Source organism: Antechinus flavipes, chromosome 4, assembly GCF_016432865.1.
Source record: "Antechinus flavipes isolate AdamAnt ecotype Samford, QLD, Australia chromosome 4, AdamAnt_v2, whole genome shotgun sequence".
Classification (NCBI taxonomy): Eukaryota; Metazoa; Chordata; class Mammalia; order Dasyuromorphia; family Dasyuridae; genus Antechinus; species Antechinus flavipes.
In genome coordinates this window covers 348,020,840-348,038,661 of record NC_067401.1, presented here as the reverse complement: position 1 = coordinate 348,038,661, position 17,822 = coordinate 348,020,840, and the positions used below count along the sequence as shown (strand labels likewise).

At 38.0% G+C, this 17,822-nt stretch overlaps 1 protein-coding gene across 2 annotated transcripts in view; it reads right to left on the bottom strand.

Annotated features, from left to right (window-relative positions):
- SNX9 (sorting nexin 9) overlaps positions 1–17,822 on the bottom strand; it is a 117,445-nt gene that overhangs the window by 13,251 nt on the left and 86,372 nt on the right. For both annotated transcript variants that reach the window (XM_051998003.1, XM_051998004.1), the window contains 4 exons: positions 16,213–16,343; positions 12,052–12,155; positions 8,350–8,453; positions 3,143–3,220 (listed from right to left, as the gene is read on the bottom strand). In XM_051998003.1, the coding sequence (XP_051853963.1) occupies positions 3,143–3,220; positions 8,350–8,453; positions 12,052–12,155; positions 16,213–16,343 (417 nt within the window). The remainder of the gene's footprint in view (positions 1–3,142; positions 3,221–8,349; positions 8,454–12,051; positions 12,156–16,212; positions 16,344–17,822) is intronic.

Genomic DNA, 17,822 nt, shown 5'->3' with positions numbered 1-17,822 from the left:
TTTTTTTTTTTTTAAAGTTAGTAGCTGTGTGACCATGGTCAGTCATCTCCAAGGTTCCTTCCAATTCTAAATCTGATTCTTTCTCTAACTCCCTCTTCTTCCTTCCCTTATCTCCCCCCCACCCCCAATCTTTAACTAAATTATTGATAACATTCCAGAGCCGAGAACAGATCTCCAGAGAGCTACACTAGAACTATCCTTCCAAGATGAACACTGCTATCAAAGAACTTTTTGGATTCCAAAGTCACTTAATTGTCCCTTTTGCTCACATCCCTCTATGTGACATGAGAGTATGTCATGAGAATCTTTGTTAAATGCTTTCCTAAAATTTATGTATACAATGTCTATAGGATTTCTCTAAATCTAGTCTAATCTAAATGCTAGTCTGGTTACACTGTCAGAAAAAAATCAGACAAGACATCAGTCTATCATAACCTATTCTTGAAAAAGTAATTCTGGCTTTTCGTAATCCCTACTTCTCTTTCTAAAAGCCTACAGATCATATTTTAAGAAATGTGTTCTAGAATTCTAGAAACAAGTAAAAATCCCCAAAGCAACATTCTTATGCTTTCTTTCTTTTCTTGCATTCAAAATACCCCTATGTCCCCTTCTGCAGCCCTAAATTAAACTCATTTGAAGCTTCAAATGTTACTGTTTTGTATCTCTTCTTAGTTATTTTTACTACTTCTACGTTCTGTAGATGACTTTTAAAAATAAGTTCCTTATGAGGTTATATGAATCTCTTTAAGCAACTCTTCTTTTCTCCTGATTGTATTCACTTTTGGATGCATCTTCAGAAGTTCTTTATTGAAAGCTTTTTTCTTTTCTTTCTTTTTTTGTTTTGGGGGGGGGGAGGAAAGGATAGTACTTAGTACTTAGCCTTCTTGCTAAGTACTAAGCTCTTTGACCTCTCACCTTTTATTAAATGATTTCACTGTGTTCTATCTAAATTTAGGGTGCACATAGGATTATTCTTCTTCTATAATAGGTTTCTGTCACTCATTTTTACTTTAGTAAACAGTTCTTCAGGTTTGGAGTTCCTTTTGTCTCTCCTTCTTCCACACATTAAAGGATTAAATTGCCTTTAAGTCAAATCCTGAATTTTTTAGTTTCTCTGTTTTTGACAGAAGAACATTAGCACTAGCGTACAGATGTCCAGATAGCTGAAGTTTCCACTGTTACAATATCAGGTTTGCAATTCATTTCTTAAAATCATCTAATTACTCCCTTTTTTTTTAAAGCTAGTCCATAGAAGGGATTTGTAACCTTTTTGTCACAGACTACTTTTACAGTCTGGTGAAGATTACAAGTCTCCTTTCTCAAAATAATGATTTTAAATGCATAATGATATGGTGGAAACCAAAAAGAAAACCCAATGATGGTGAAAAATTATCCAAAAAAAAATTTTTTTAAAGGACTAGGACCCAAGTTTAAAAACTCTCATCCTATATTATTCTTTTCTTTGTGATTTGTGTTTGCTATCTGTTAAAAAGCAAACACAAATCACTGTTAATTACAAATTATCTGTTAAATAAATTAAACCTCATTTTCCTCAACCAAATAGTAAGGACAGAAACCTTAGCAGTTAGTAAAGGTAAATAGAGGTAACTAAAGATTAGTGATAAGGAAGGACGTCTTGTAATAGCCTGCCAAATTCAAATAAACAAAAGACAAAAATGTGACAGTCCACACCCTCAAAACTTACATTGGATTTGACTTTTGTACTGTTAAGTTTAAGGTCACCTGAGAAGGCAGAGAATCCTAAGAACTAGGGCTTCCCAGGGGAAGTGGGAGCCAGAGATTTTAGGAGGAACAGATGAAGAAGTAAGCAGAATAGGCATCCATGCATTCAGTCTGCATCAAAGGCAAGAAGTGCTGAGCTGCAGAACCACAAGTGGGCCAATCACTTGAAGACAGGGCAGACACATATGATTAGATTTCTGCTGGAGGATCCTCTTTGCTCCTATCTGTGTTAGGCCAAGGAAGGAAGGTGCTAACTGCCAATTAAAGTCAGATGAGCAGATTGTACCTAACAAATAGTTTCCTGTCCATATTTTTTCTGCAACTCCTCCATACAGAGATTCATTTTCTAAAAGCTCCATTTCTTGCTCTTCTTTCATCATCCCCATCACCAGTATATATTTAATTGAAACTTTCACAAATGGAACAAGATGGACAAAATAACAAGTGAGAGAAAAGGGGACTTAAGGCAATATATATCTAATATTTGGGACATTTTTCTTTAAGTGACTATCAGATAATATAGTTTTTAAAAAAAGAGCTCAGCAAATAAACGGACTCAAGAATAATATATATTCAGTATCAAGGACTTTGTTCTTTTGAGACTTGGTCCCCTTGCCCACAATTCAGAACTACCAGACTCAAGCCTCCTCCCTTTCAACTGTGTTCCCCTGTGCTGTGTTTTCTGTGGATATAATTCAAGAAAACACAGAAGAGATGCATCTAGGAACAACTAAAAGAAAGCCAACTAGCTGGAAGAAGACAAATTATTTTCCCATTCAAACTTTTCTCTCCCTTCAGTCTTTAATCATCTAGCTTGCCAAAGTCTCTACTTTTTATACAACTCAATGAAAATGTTGGTATTTTCAAGGATTCCTATGACTATCTTAAGGATGCTCAAGGATAAGAGGCCTGTTTTCTTCCCAGATCCCGGGGGCAGAGTTCTCTATGGCTTTGGACAAGCAATTGAAGACTGCTGGAGATAGGGCAGTGGGGGTTTTGACTGGCAGGGCTTTTCATCAAGATCACTTTCCCAGAGCCTGTTCTTTGACCTGAGGTGTGTCTATCACAGTTACCACATGATCTGAACTTATGGGGTGGTATGAAAAACTGCCTAATAGCCCCCACACAAATGTCCCAAGCCGTGGGTCTCCAAGCCTGGGAGCTTGCCCAGACGGGTGGGACACACGGCAGATGGGGAGGGCAGAGGAGAGGCAGTGATAACATAGATAAAGCCCGTCAGGAGCTGCCAAGACCTCTTTCCTTGACTGGCTGATCACAGGCTCCTTGGGCTTCTGCTTTGGAGAACACGGGATCAGATAATGGCCTGAGCTTCCCTCCAGCTCAGGTTCCATGATACCACACACATCTCAGTCTGCATGCAAGGAAATGAAAGACGTACCTTGGTAGCCGCTAGAACTGAAGACAGTTGCTAAACACTGCAAGGCTTTTCCTATCTTCTGGTATTCCTTGGGCAATGCTGAGAAAGGAAAAGAAACAAGAGCTATTCTGAGGATAAAATGTTCTTCCAATTATGATCATGGCAGTCAATACGTCGCCCACCTCTTTGTTTCCCCTTTATTTTGCTGCTTTATTTTAATATCACCATACATGGCAATGAGTTGCCAGGAAGGCTCATGCATCATGGTGCACTAAGACAAGGAACAAGAACAGATGCCAGAGCTCACACAGCTCTTTAGGGTTTGCAAAGCGTTTTAAATATTTTTCCTCATCTGGGCCCGAAGAGGTTTTGCCCTCCCCGGCTGTGGGTTACCTCCTCTAGAGAAGTCTGTGGGTTGCTTCACACAGCGGGTGGCCTGGTGGATTATCAATCCTGCCTCCGACACTTAAGGGCCAGGTAACCTGATCCAATCACCATCTCCAGGGCCTCCATTTCTGATAAATAAGGGAGGCCTCCCTGACTGCATCAAATCCATGATTCTGTGACCTTTGGGGACTTGACTTTTTGTCTGCAAAGTGAGGAAGTTGGATCCTCTGATCTCCAAGGCGTCTTCCTGCTCTCAAACTCCTAATCTATGATTCTTTAGACTTGAAAATGTGAAACTTTCAAATTTGTTAGGTTTGAAAGAACTTGATAAAAACAATTTCTAAATGTTGTTTTCCTCCCCATATATCTGCATATTTTCACAATTGCTCTCTTGCCTTAAGAAAGGAAAAAACATTGCTCACATTTGAAAATTTATGTTAATACTTAATAATAATTAGCCAGTATTTGGAGACCACTAAGGAGGCTCTCTAAAAAGAGTGAGTGCTAGATCTGGAGGCAGGAGGACTAGAGTTCAAATCTAAACTGTGTGACCTTGATTAAGTCACTTAACCCTGTTTGCCTTAATCCCCTGGGGAAGGAAATGGCAAACCACTCCACTATCTTTGTCAAAACAATTGCATGGGATGGGGGGGGGGGGGGGGGGGGGGAGAGAGTAGACAGCACAGTGGATAGAGCACCAGCCCTGAAGTGAGGAGGACCTGAGTTCAAATCTGGCCTCAGACATATTATCATGTCCTAGCTGTGTAACCCTGGGCAAGTCACTTAACCTCAATTGCCTCAGCAAAAAAAACAAAAACAAAACTTCATGGACAATACTGACTGCATGTATTCTGGATCATGAAGAGTCAGACATGAATGAATAAGAACAACAAAAGCTAGCAGAGTGTTTTATTATAATTTTACCTTTATAAACAAGCTGGGAAGTGTTTGCTTTTATTCTTTCCATTTTATAAGTTAGAAAACTGAGGGAGACAGACAACAAATGAATTGTCTAGCTAGCAAGGATCTGATTTGAACTCGGGGTTTTCTGGCTCTGTCTTATAGATCATCTCTAATATTGTTAAATACCTTGGGAAACTATCAGCTAAAAGAATTAGACTAAGTGTGTAGACTACAGCAATCAGGTATTCTGGAATGCAACTAAATAAATCTGACACTATACATGGCAGTTTCTTTTTAGGACTTTGGTTCTACCATCTGGAACTGAGCATGATATTTGCTGTGAGTGTCACAAGCACGGCATGGCTTCAGTGTGGGTATTGTTTATTTCTTTGGTGAATATTTCATCTTAAATACAAGCTTATTAGGATGCCATACTTGTATACATATACATTCTATACACACATCAGATTTGGCAAATGGATGGTGTCTAAAACACACACACACACACACACACACACACACACACACACACCATTTGCCAATGTCGTAATTATTCACATACCATGCTTTTTGGAGGTGGATGAGAAAGGGAAGTATCTGAAAGACAAATCAGGATTCCATAGTTTGACTGGACCTTTGATGTCACTCCCTAAACAATCAGTGTCGGCCCATTTGAATACAAGATATAGCTTTAAGCTTTAATAGTCTCAACATGTACTAAGATTCTCCAAAAGAACACAGAATTCTGAACAGGCCGGGGGGGGGGAGGGGGGGGGGGGAGCGGGGAAGGGGGAAATGTGATAGAGAGGAGGAGCAAAGAATAAATGTATATACAAAATAACATGGACAAGGGCAAGGAAGAAGGTGCTAGTGTCTCCAGCATTTCTTTCCACTTCATTTGTGTGTCAGCCCCCATGAGCTGTTTCACCACAAAGAAAATTCTCAGAATGCCTGCTACCTAGGTGCTGCTGCCAGTAGACGTTGGTGGGTGACTTTTGTTTTGGATTCATTTCAGGGGTGAGTAAATGACAGGGCTGAGAACTGAATCCAGTAGAATAGCAAGATACTTACTACTTCCCATTAATTGTGTAATCCTAGCCAAGTCAACTAATCTCTCTGAGACTCAATTTCCTCATCTGTAAAATGGGGAATACTTGTACTATTTCAACCAGGATATGCTTTTATAATTCAGGAAACTGTAGGTGTACTGTAATAATTTTTTAAATATATATATATATATATATATATATATATGTTTATGAGACTTATTTATTATGGTCAAAGGCATGGATTTTGGAGGGTTTTTTTGCTTGAATACTTGCTGACATGACTTTTCAGACAATTTCTGTATTCAGAATACATAATCAGTTCTCTTTGCCATGGGACAGAAGTAAAGTTGTCATTATTTCTGACAGATGTCCCTCAGGCAGAGGTAACTGTCTGTCAGCAAATCCCAAGTGATTTTTTTTTCTTGATAAAATGTGTCTATGTCAAAGTGCCTTAAAAAAGCAGTAAGTACATTACAAAGGTAATATGTTACCTCTTTTAAATTTTAAAATAAAATCTCAATCGTGTGACTGTTTTTACAACAGGTTTATTTATAAGCCAGTCAGAAAACATTCAATAAGTGCTTAATATGTACCAGGTACTGTGCTTAGAGTGCATAAAAAAATGAAAAAGACAATTCCCTGCCTTCAAGGAACTTACAATCTAGTGGAGAAAAACAACACACACAAGGTTAATCTTTAATCTGTTAATTAATCTGTAACATTCCATACATACTGTCTACCTTTTTATTTTTAAAAAATATACTTCCCTGTTTCATCTTAGTTTTTGAAAAAATCCAAATTCCCAAACAATCTTCTTATTTCTCTTTTAATAAAATGAGACAAAAATGATCCAGTTTGGTCTTGTGTCAAGTACCAAAGTAACAAGAAATTATCAATATGTTCTTCTGGTTAAGAATGCCTTTGTGTATTGATGGAAGGCTATAAAATGATGCCTATGTTAGCCATATTGTTGCACTGGAAACTGCATTTCCAGTTTTACCTTTGAGCCTTAGGAGGCCCATGTCAATAGGTCAGCTCAGATAATGGGGAGAAAGGTCAACTTTCCTCTAAGGTGGCTAATGGTCTGATCTGGCTGCTACTGGTCCCAGCACTGTGATAACTTGACATTTTTTATGGAGTGACTGTCATTTAAATGTAGGACTGAGATAGTAATTATACCACACGGTTATTATTATCAGAGCTGTCTATTTTCTCACTGCCCTTCCCCTGCCTGAGCCTATGAAAAGGGATATTTTCTATCTTCTAGAATTGTGTTTATACTTTTCTACTTTATATGCAAAGTGCCATAGGAGGAGCTATGTAAGTGTTAGCTATTATTATTAGTAAAGTATTATTACCTTTTCAGGCTCTTTCTAGAAATTGCAGGAATAGAACCAAGTCCATGCATCTTGGAGAATGGGGGAGAGAGGAAAGTACATTGTCTATCTTTTCTTATCTGTCTAAAACCATATGATTCACACACACACACACACACACACACACACACACACTCTCTCTCTCTCTCTCTCTCTCTCTCTCTCTCTCTCTCTCTCTCCATGTGGTAAAGCAGATTGATTCCCACTGATAGAAATATAAAAACTAAAAGTTTCCCAAAGAAGGGATGGAGAATGGGGTATCTCATTAATCAAATTTTGGAAGAGTGTGCATGGTCATGGTAGAAAGATGCCTCAGAACTTTAAAATGTTTAAGGCTTAGGCTCTGAGTACCAGCTATCACTGCATCATAACCATGCTGATTTGCTTGTCAGGATATTTGGCAAATAGTTTTCATAACATTTTCGCTCTTTTATGAGTTAATTAAAAGAAAAAAAGCACACAACACAATAACTATTCTCCAAAAGGGCATAAGAAATCTAGATCGACTCTACCAGCCAAAGTTAGAGTGAAGTTATTTTTAATTCATTCTGGGCCTTTGCAGCAAATCCTATGGAACCGTTATATATATAAAGAATCAAAGTGAACAAGCATTTTTTAAGTACTTACTCTCTTCCAGGCAATGTGCTAAACTCTGGGAATACAAAGAAAGTCCAACCCCCTCCCTGCCTCCAAAAAAAAAAAAACCCACCCCAGTCTCTTCACTTAAGGAGCATGTGGTCTGTCTAATGTGTTGAAGAAGAATAACAAGAGATGCCCAACATATAAATTGCCTTTTTTGGGGGTGGGGCAATTGGGGTTAAGTGACTGGCCCAGAATTACACAGCTGGTGAGTGTCTCAAGGTGGATTTGAACTAGGGTCCTCTTAACTCTATGGCTGCTGCTCTATTCACTGTTCCACCTAGCTGCCCCATAAACTCTTTTACTTTTACAAAGTGCTTCACACACTTCATCTCACTTGGACTCAAAAGGAGTACCACCATTCCTAATTCACACTCAAGAAGAAATAACACTGTTTTAGCATTACTGATTCCAATCTAACTGTATGCTGCTGCAGAAGGCTCTGGGTTGTCAGGCTAACAACCACACAATAACTAGCATTTACTTAGCACTCAAGGTCGGCAAAGCACTTTGGGGAAGAGAACAGGAAGGGAATTAGTATTTGTGTAGCAGCTACTATATGCCTAGCAGGGTGCTAAACACTTTTAGAGACCTCTCACTTAATTTGTAAATATGATCTCATCTTAACCTCACAACCACCCTCGGAGGTAGGTGTTATAGAGAAGCAGACAGAGTTAAATGACTCACTTGTGTCTGAGGCAGGATTTGAACTCGGTCTTTGTGACTCCAATGAGCTACTATTTCAAACTTGACCTATTCAAGTTGACTTTCCCATTTTTCTCCTAATGGCTTGAATTTGTTAATGTCGCAAAAATTAAAAATCCACAAGCACCACAAAAAACAAGGGTCAATAAATGCCCGCAGTGAGACCTACGTCCTGTACACCGCTTCCAATGCTCTTGTCCCACCGTCAGCAGCTCCTTCACACCATCATCCATGGCTTTGGTGAACTTACCAACAGCCTCGCATTTCTGTTCTCTGTGAAGCAAAGACAACCACGCCGGGACTGATTAGAAGAGAAGCCTCCTTGGTGGAGTAGGGCTGTATTTAAACAAAGACTGACACCTGTCTGGTAGACACACTAATGGAAAATTGCTGCTAACATTCGGTTGGGGGTCTGTGGGCCTCTCCCTTGTGGAGAACGGACATTTTTCACTCAGGATCTAGTCCCCCCTCCCCCCTTCTCCAAGCCTGGAGTCCCCTCTCAATTATTCAGTTTAAGCACCAACCAAGCTGCGAAACACATACATCAGTGATTTATTCAAAGCATTTATTAAAATTCTTTAATTATCCATTCTAGTAATACATTAATACTATGTATATAGTAGACTACTAACATGTCTATCCTTACTATTAGTTTATCTATTATTTACTGTCTACTGTTTGAAGATGCAGCTGCTGATGGGCATATAAACTATTTACTGAATTGTACTACAGAAATGTTGCAGTCAGAAAAATGCTTGTTTATTAAAGTGGTCAAGAGAAGAACCTAAGCAGTTTTATGAAGTAAATGATAAATCAGTTCCAATTGATCATTAACGAAAACCAGCTATGCCCAGCGAAAGAATACTGGGAAATGAGTGTGAACCACAAAATAGCATTTGCACTCTTTCTGTTATTTTTATTTGCATTTTTGTTTTTCTTCCCAGGTTATTTTTACCTTCTTGTGCAGCAAGATAACTGTATAAATATGTATACATATATCGGATTTAACATATACTTTCACATATTTAACATGTATGGGACTGCCAGCCATCTAGGAGAAGGGGTGAAGGGAAGGAGGGGAAAAGTTGGAATAAAAGTTTTTGCAAGGGTCAATGTTGAAAAATTACCCATGCATATGTTTTGTCAAAAAAAAGTTATATATGTGTATATATATATACACACATATATATACATACACACACACACACACATATATATAAAAGAAGTTAAGTGATACTGTAATCTAGAATCAGCATCAGAAGTGGAAAAACTTGAGTTTTTATTTTCTATTCTCTATGGAAATGCAGTGGAGCAGGGAAAGAGCAGACACTGGGAGGAGTAATCAATCCCCAAAAAGGACGGGAAATGATGTTATCTCTGTCTCCTCACAGAGCAAGCCCAGATGTCCCCTCCAAATTGGACTGGATAGGATCTTAGCAGTCAAGATTATAAGCACACCAGTCTTCAGCATGATTGAGCAGGAAATTGATGCCCCAATATTTATGAATTTAGGCATGCATATACAATGGTTTTTAGAGGGTGATGTACATTTGGGCTTTGATACATTCACCCATCAAACTCCACCTCAGTCACCTTTGTGCTTTGTATTCCCTATCTAAAAATGAGAAGAATGGAGACTTCTCCCCATGCTACTTCTGTAAAATCTGGGTTGCTTCCAAAAAGTACCATGTAAATTTAAGGCTCACTAAAAACCCCAACAACTTATTAAAGCGTGGTTTGCCACTCAAACTTGTATATGGCATAAAATACAAACAAAATATGCCTCTATTTAAAACTAGAATACAAGACTTAGTTTCACAAAGGCCCACACAATAACTACTTTAATGGCATAAAGATATTAAAGTTAAATTCCCAAAAAAGCCTGCACATTTAGCTCACTTAGTCAAATCATAACAGTCCTGTTTTAAAATTTTTAATCTTGTGCTTTCCACCAAAACCTGTAAATCTGATCATCAAAGCTACTCAGAAGTAAAATGGTTTAATGATTCTTTAAGTTCATTAATATTCTATTAAATCTGTCATAATTGTAAATGAGTCATATCTGGTGGCTAGTTTAGGTTATTGTCAGAAGGTAGCAGTTCTGAATAGATCACTGAGAGCTTGAGACTTAAGGTTCTAAGATTTCTTTGCTTTTTTTTTTTTTTTTAAACAAACAAAAGAATTGTTTCTGAAGGCCCAATCACAGTTTCTATAAAGTACAGAGATAGTGCTGGGCCTCTAGTCAGGAAGATCTGAGTTCAAATCCAGTTGCAGGCACTTACTATCTCCATGATCCTGGGGAAATCATTTAACATTGGTTTGCCTCAATTTCCCCAAATCTGCAAAATGGGGATAACAGCACCTACTTTCTAGAGTTGTAGTGATCAAATGAGAGTATTTGTAAAGCACTCTGCAAACCTGAATACACAATATTAAATCACTAGCTATTAGTATCATTTCCTATACAAAACACGGAGGGGAAAAGAACTTAAGGGCTGCTTTTTTCAAAGCAAATATGCAAACAGATTTTTGCTCTGTGGGTTCCAGCTACTTTGACCATTTCCATAATCCTTTTCTGAAAATGCTGTTAAACACTGTGCCAATCCCTGCAGAAGATGAAGCCAAGCGGGACCTATAAGCTTTGGTGACCAATCGGGGTGGGAGCAAAGCCAGCTTGACTTTTCCTTGTTAGATCTACCATGATCAGTTCATATGAAGTTTAGTTCACAGGGATCCTAAGATTTTAGAGTCAGAAGGAAAAATCAGAATATTACCACCACTCCCTCTCAGGATAACCAATTTGTACAAAGAGCCTCAAGGTTTTCAAACTGTTTACATAGATAGATTGTTTTTAAGTCAATCAGGGTTAAGTGACTTGCCCTGGAAGATAGAGCTCCTCAGCCTGAAGTCCAATTTGAATTCAGGTTCTTCTGACTCCAGGCCAGGTGGTCTATCTACTGCGCCACCTAGCGGTCCTGTGTACATATTTTTTTTTATTATTATTTTTTTTTCTCCATTTAGTCTAATCTCCCCTTTTTACATATAATCAGATTCTTACACTGCTTCTGTAAACTCAAGAGCTGGAAGGGAGGCTAGAGGCAGTGGTGTGCTGGTAAATGTTTAATACTTGGCTCTTAAAAAAAAGTAACTATGTATTTTCAAGTTTAATTTGCATTATTCACATTTTCTCCAAAACTTAAATGCTCCATCATTGTAAAGTCTAGACCAGAGGCAGATCTGTTTTTGTACTTGTAAGCTAAGAACAGTTATATTTTTAAAGACAATAAAATTTTATTTACAGGACAGGTTTATGAATTTACAAAAAATTTCATTTACATTCTTAGTTCACCAGCCCACTGACCACAGTTTGTTGCCCTCTAGTCTAGAGAATCAACAAAAGGATAAATCAAGCCCTGATTTGACACATTTGTCCATTTTTAAAGACATAAATGTTTGTGCTAAAAATTTAATAACTGAGCTTATATTCTAAGCTGGCTCCAGTATACCTCCTCAGGAGGCATGTGGTATAGGGGAGAGAGAACACTTCATTTGGAGACTGGAGACTTGGATTTAAATGTCAGATCTTGCCACTCACTCTTAAGACATATGGATCTCAGTTTCCTTATATGTTAAAACAAACAAACAAACAAACAAACAACCATTGGATCAAATGCATCAAATGGGATAATACATGTGGAAATGCAATTCTTAAAGAGCTATACAAATGTCAGCCAAGATTAAGTTCAATTGCTACCCCATTTCACTAAGGCTATTCAACTAGTTTGAATTCAGGTCATTATCAACTTGGATGTAGATTTCCATCCCATGGGAGATGAAAAGCAGACAAGGAAACCAAACTAGCATAACTTACATTTCTATCAAGTCCAGGTCTGGGGCTTCTGGCTCCATGGTTGAAAATATCATAACACCCACCAGCTCATCTTTTTCAGCCTTCCTCTTTCCTGTTTTCCATTCCTAGAAACAAGAACATTATAATGTAAAGAAGTGAGCACAAAGACTTTTGCTGCTTTTGTTCTCAGGGAAGTCAGCCAGCCACCAGCAGAAAGAATAGAAGAGGGGTGGAGATTTGTTCATTCTGGATTTTTAGCCTCTGAACTTAAAAGTAACAGCCTCTCTATTTGCACATTGTTAACAATCCTTCAAATTAAACTATGCTCTGACCTAAGACAATCTGCAGCCTTTCTATTTGCACATTGTTAACAATCCTTCAAATTAAACTATGCTCTGACCTAAGACAATCTGGAGAATATTAATAAATAGATGGTTTATAAGCAGTATGGCACAGTGTAGGGTGCTAGAATTGGGAACTGGGAAGAATCAGGTTCGAATACTACCAAAGACACTTAGGATGTTGAACAAGTTATATTAATATTCCTAGGCTATAGTTGTAGGGATCCCAATAGTTTCACCTATAAAATAAAGAAACTGATCTGATGACCTCTTAAGATTCCCTTCCAGTTTCTAAATCTGTGGCCTTATGCAGGTCTTCATTGAAACCCATTCAGGAAAGTAAATTGTACCTGTTTAGAATCAACAAATACTTTCCTTCCTCTGTACTTCTGCATCTGTCACACTCCATCCCTAAAATGCTCTCCCATGACATTTTTGCTTGCTGAATACCTAAATACAACCAATACACTCCTAGGCTGAATTCAAACACCATCTCTTCCACAAAGCCCTCCTCCACCTCCCTTGCCTAAAGTGATCTCTTTCCTTTCATCAGACTCTTAAAATGTTTTCTAGATTTCTCTTTAAGGCACTTTGGATATGCATTTTATCTCAGGCAATTAGGTTACAGGATCACAAAGAATCTGAAACTACTGAAAAATGATTGAACAAAGAGTAGGTCATTTTTGGATGAGGCAGCTGGGTGGTGCAGTGAACAGAGCCCTGGGCTGGAGTCGGGGAAGACCTTAGGTTACTTCCAACCTCAGACACTTATTAGCTATTGATCCTGCGCAAGTCACTTGACTGCTGTCTGCCTCAGTTTCCTCATCTGTGAAATGGAGAGCTCTGACAGCCAGAGCGGTGGGGAGAGCAAAACGAGACCATGTTTGAGAAGTATCATGCAAATTTTGGAGGGCTGTATTGACACTGAGCTAGCAGCACTGACGATCCTTGGGCTCAGAACTGCTTCTGGTGCCCATCGAGTTCACAGACTGGCACAGAGACGCAGCGTACCTGGATCTCTGCATCGCCAGAGCAATCCCCTAAAGGCCAGAGATGAACGAGCCAATGCTAAGTTGGTTGGGGAGCACCCAGGGCTCTGCTACAGGGCGGTTTTTCGTTCTAGAGCAGAGCAGCTGTGGCTTTTGTTCAGTCATTCCCAAGTCTTTGTTACCCCTCTCGGGGTTTTATGGGCAGAGATACTAGACCAGTTCATCATTTCCTTTTGTGGCTCCTTTTACAGATAAGGAAACTGAGGCAGACAGACCCGAGTGATGTGCTATGGGTCTCACAGCTGGCCAATAACTGGGGCCAGATTTGATCTCAGGAAGCTGACCACTGGGCCACCTTGCTGCCCAGCTTAGCAACTGCCATCTTACTAAATTAGAAGATGATTGAGTGGAGATAGGCTGGAGAGGCTCTAAGAGTGAACAAGAAATCCCCCATGAATCTCAGAGGCGCCCAAAGCCGAACTAGGATCCTGAGCTTGCTCTCCCTGGGGTTTGGGCTGAGATGGGACACGCGCCTTCCGGAGGCTGCCGAGAGGAGTGCTGCATGGGGCAGCCTTGGAGGGCACTTGGGCTTCTGCCCCACTGTGCACTGTGCCCAGGCTGGGATAGGTCAGAGCTCTCTCACTGGGACAGCTGCCAAGTTCTAACCTGTGGGCCCCTCAGGCAGTGGCAGAGCACCCCTGAACTCAGGTCCTGTTCCCAAGCCCAGCACCCCCTCCATGTAGCCAGGCTGCCCCCCTCCTTAAGGCCCGTTCCACTTCTAAATATATGATTCTACACAGTACAGCTGTAAAACCCTGAGATCAAGGTTTACAAGCCACATATCATCCCACTGCTGTAAGTACACCATTAAGATGTTCAATAGCAATCTTGCAGACAACACTCATAATATGTAAACACACACACACGAGTGTGAAGGACCCCATTGTCTTCTCATTCCCTCACAGCATGCGCACACACACACAAATGATGAGAAAAGATGGTGTATTTAATTTGGCTTCATAATTATGTATTGTAATCAAGTATTCACCTAATAAGAAATACTATCTTAGGAAGTCAGTTGGAATACTGAGGCCAAAACAGAATCAAGGAGGCTTTCTGCTACTGTAATTTCTGCAATTAAATTCTAAAAAGGACAAGGTAACGAAATATTTTATAGGATATATGTATATATTTCATCCATTTTTTGTTGCTTGTGATAAAACTCACCCTTTTGTTCTTTGAAAGACTTAATGATGCCTTTTTGTTTATATTCATCAATCCCACTGTGCACAACTCCCAACCTTGGACCCTACCTCTCCTTCCTGGAAAAGAGTTGAGCCAAAACAACTGGTAAAACTGCCTACTCCTGAAAACCTATACAAATTCAGTTTTTCCTAAGTTCTCTGGGACTCATATTGCTATCATAATTATTCAAGTGTACAGCTTTTTTTTTTTTTTTTAGTGGTTTTTAATTTTATACTATTGTAAAGTAAAATGCATAGTAACAGGACTATTATTCTGATTATGCTCAGTTTATATGAATTTCACATTTCTCTGAATTTCTCATTTTTGTCATTTATTATTGCAAAATAATATTTCGTTCCTGAATGGAATGGATGGTCTTACCATCTACTGTAAGGATGACCATCATTAAGCACTACTATCTATCTTGTAGGTGAATCCTTCGAGTTTCCCTTATAGAAAATGAAATTCTTGAAAGCAAAGATTATATTGCTTTTCTATTTGTATTCTCTAATTTTTTTTAGAATGATGATTGAAAATGCAATACTTAAAAACAGATTTTTATTTGTTCATTCCATCATACACCACTTTAGCTATTCATCAGTCAGTAGGCAATCATTTTACTTCCAGTTCTTTACTACCAAAAGAAGTGTAAAAAGTACATTTTATTTGTAACAGGATCAAATTTAAAATCTATTACTATAAAGTTAAACTCTGAGTAATTACAGTTACCAGTCCCGGTTGATAATTATATAGATCTGACGCGCACGTACGTGCACACACACACACGTTATTATATATAATTCCTATAACATATATGTAGATATGATCTTGCTAGCTGTCTACAGAAGAGTAGAAAGAAGAGAAAAATGCTTTTTGTTTTTGACCTGCTTGAGATTAAACAATCATAAGTGGGATTACTAGATCAAAAGGCATGAAAAAGGAAATACTTTTTTCTTTTTAAACAACTCCAGCCACTTTCCAAGAACCAGAAACATCAATCTCTTAAATTTCACTCCAAGAATGCTTTAAACCTTTCCTTAGAGGAAAAACATTTCCAAAACTGACAGTATTTGAGCAACTGTATTATGAGCAACTGATCTCTTGCTCTTAATGAAGGGTAAGTGACCACTAATATAAAGATGGTTGCCCACTGGGGGACATACAGATCAACACACATTTTCTGTTTACCACAAAAGTCAAGTTGTGCATCAGAAAGTATAGTACCAAAATGTTATTAGTAGGTCTATAAATCTATTTTCTTTGCTGTGTTAACTTTATCATAAAACTAGAAGGTTGGAAGTCACTGTAAGATGTTATCAAGTCCACTTACTTGACTTAAAAATTTAAATTATCCAAAACTATTAAGAACCTAGCCTATTTTTTAAAACCTCAAGGAAGATACTAATCTTTCATTTCCACTTTATGACAACTAATTCCTCCCTCCTGCTACAGGTTCATGTGGATTTTCTCTTTTGTTTAAAAAGATGATCAGGAGTCAAGTTCCCAGGTTGCACTGAATAAAAACAAATATTAAAATTGTGGCTTTTTGGATGCTGTTGAATTTGGCCATTCAGTATCTGAAAAGCTGTAAAGAAGTCATTTCCTACCTTTTCATCCCGGAAATTCAAGAACTGCTGGAAAACTTCGCTTTCAGAGATGACAGGATGACGGCACATTCTAGTCATCCATGCCTGAAGTCTTTCCATTCGCATCTTTATAAACTCTTCTTCAAAACGACCTGCAAGAGTCACATTGGGATTAATCATGCACTTTTGCCCCTAGGTACTGTCAGTTATTAGGAACTTCATTTATATAGCTGGTTAATAAAAAGCAAAAACTATAAGAAAAAAACCAACCCCCTCACATGTGAACTACTAGGATTTAAAGTCCCTCCTAGGGAAAAAAAATGGGAAAGGCCCTTTTCTGTAGTTTTTTAAAATGGAAAGCGTTTGCTAACACTAATGCATTCAGGAACACACATGCCAACTTGTAACTGACAGAATCAATAATCACAGTCAGAGTGCTACTTTCTTAAAGGACTTTCAAAGCACTCGGCTATCTCAGACTCAACTATAATCGAATCTAATGGAACACCTTGCTTGCCATAAACATTCTACCAGTTTCTGGATATATTTACTTTTACGGCAAGCAAGAAATGACTTCATACACAAACACACACTCTAAAAGAAGTAAAAATAAATACAAGGTTACAGAAATAGAAAACAAATTCGAAATTTGTAGAAAAAAATGCTGCATGATTTCATTTTCTGTAAACAGAAGAATTGTGCAAATAATCCAAGAACCAATGCAGAAATGCACCATTTTTCTCCTTTTTCCTTTTAGAAATTTCTTTGAAAACTAAAGATACCTAATTATGGAACAAATGCACTACTGGGAAATACTTCCTTAGAATTTGTGAATGAAGATGCCAAAACAGAGTGCTTAAAACAGATGACTTCTTACCAAAAGACCAAAGGGATGATGAAATTTTTTGTAGTATCAAAAGGAAATACTGTGTGAAAAATCAAGAAATAATTTTTTTTAATCGTTTCAACATTAGACAGAAATCCACATAGAAGGGAAATATGTCTGCCACTGCATTTTACACAATTGAATATTTATTATATGGCAGGAACTTAACTGTTTAATAGCAACTTCATCTCTAGATTACAACATATGCTGGGGGCTTTGCTAGTAAATGACCCAATGATTTTGGACAGTTCTATGATATTTTCTTATCTGAGATATTGGCATTTCATGTATTCTTTACAACTTGACTTCCTCTTGAGTTGTTTCCTCAATGGCAAAATGTTTTAAAACATCTTCCATAACACTTGTAGTAACACTTCCATAACATAATTTGTAGTAACATTGTTATAAAGCTCAAATGAGATAATTAGTGTAAAATGCTTTGTAAAAGACCATTTATAAACTTTAGCCATTATTTATTCAAGTCACCTTTTACCTATTAAAATTCTTTGTGACTCAATGATTAATATCAATTGGAGGGAAAAAAATAAGCAATGTTCATTTTTAGTCCAAATCCTTCGGTCTGTGTCTTAAAGAATTTTTTTCCTCTTGCTATCAAGCATAAGGAAGAACTGTTATGAATTTCTTGGACATTTTGAAATTAAAAAAAAAAATTCCCCCAAATGACATAAAATACTTTTATCTTATTAACCAACATTCTTGTTTCTAAAGAAACAAAAACAAAATG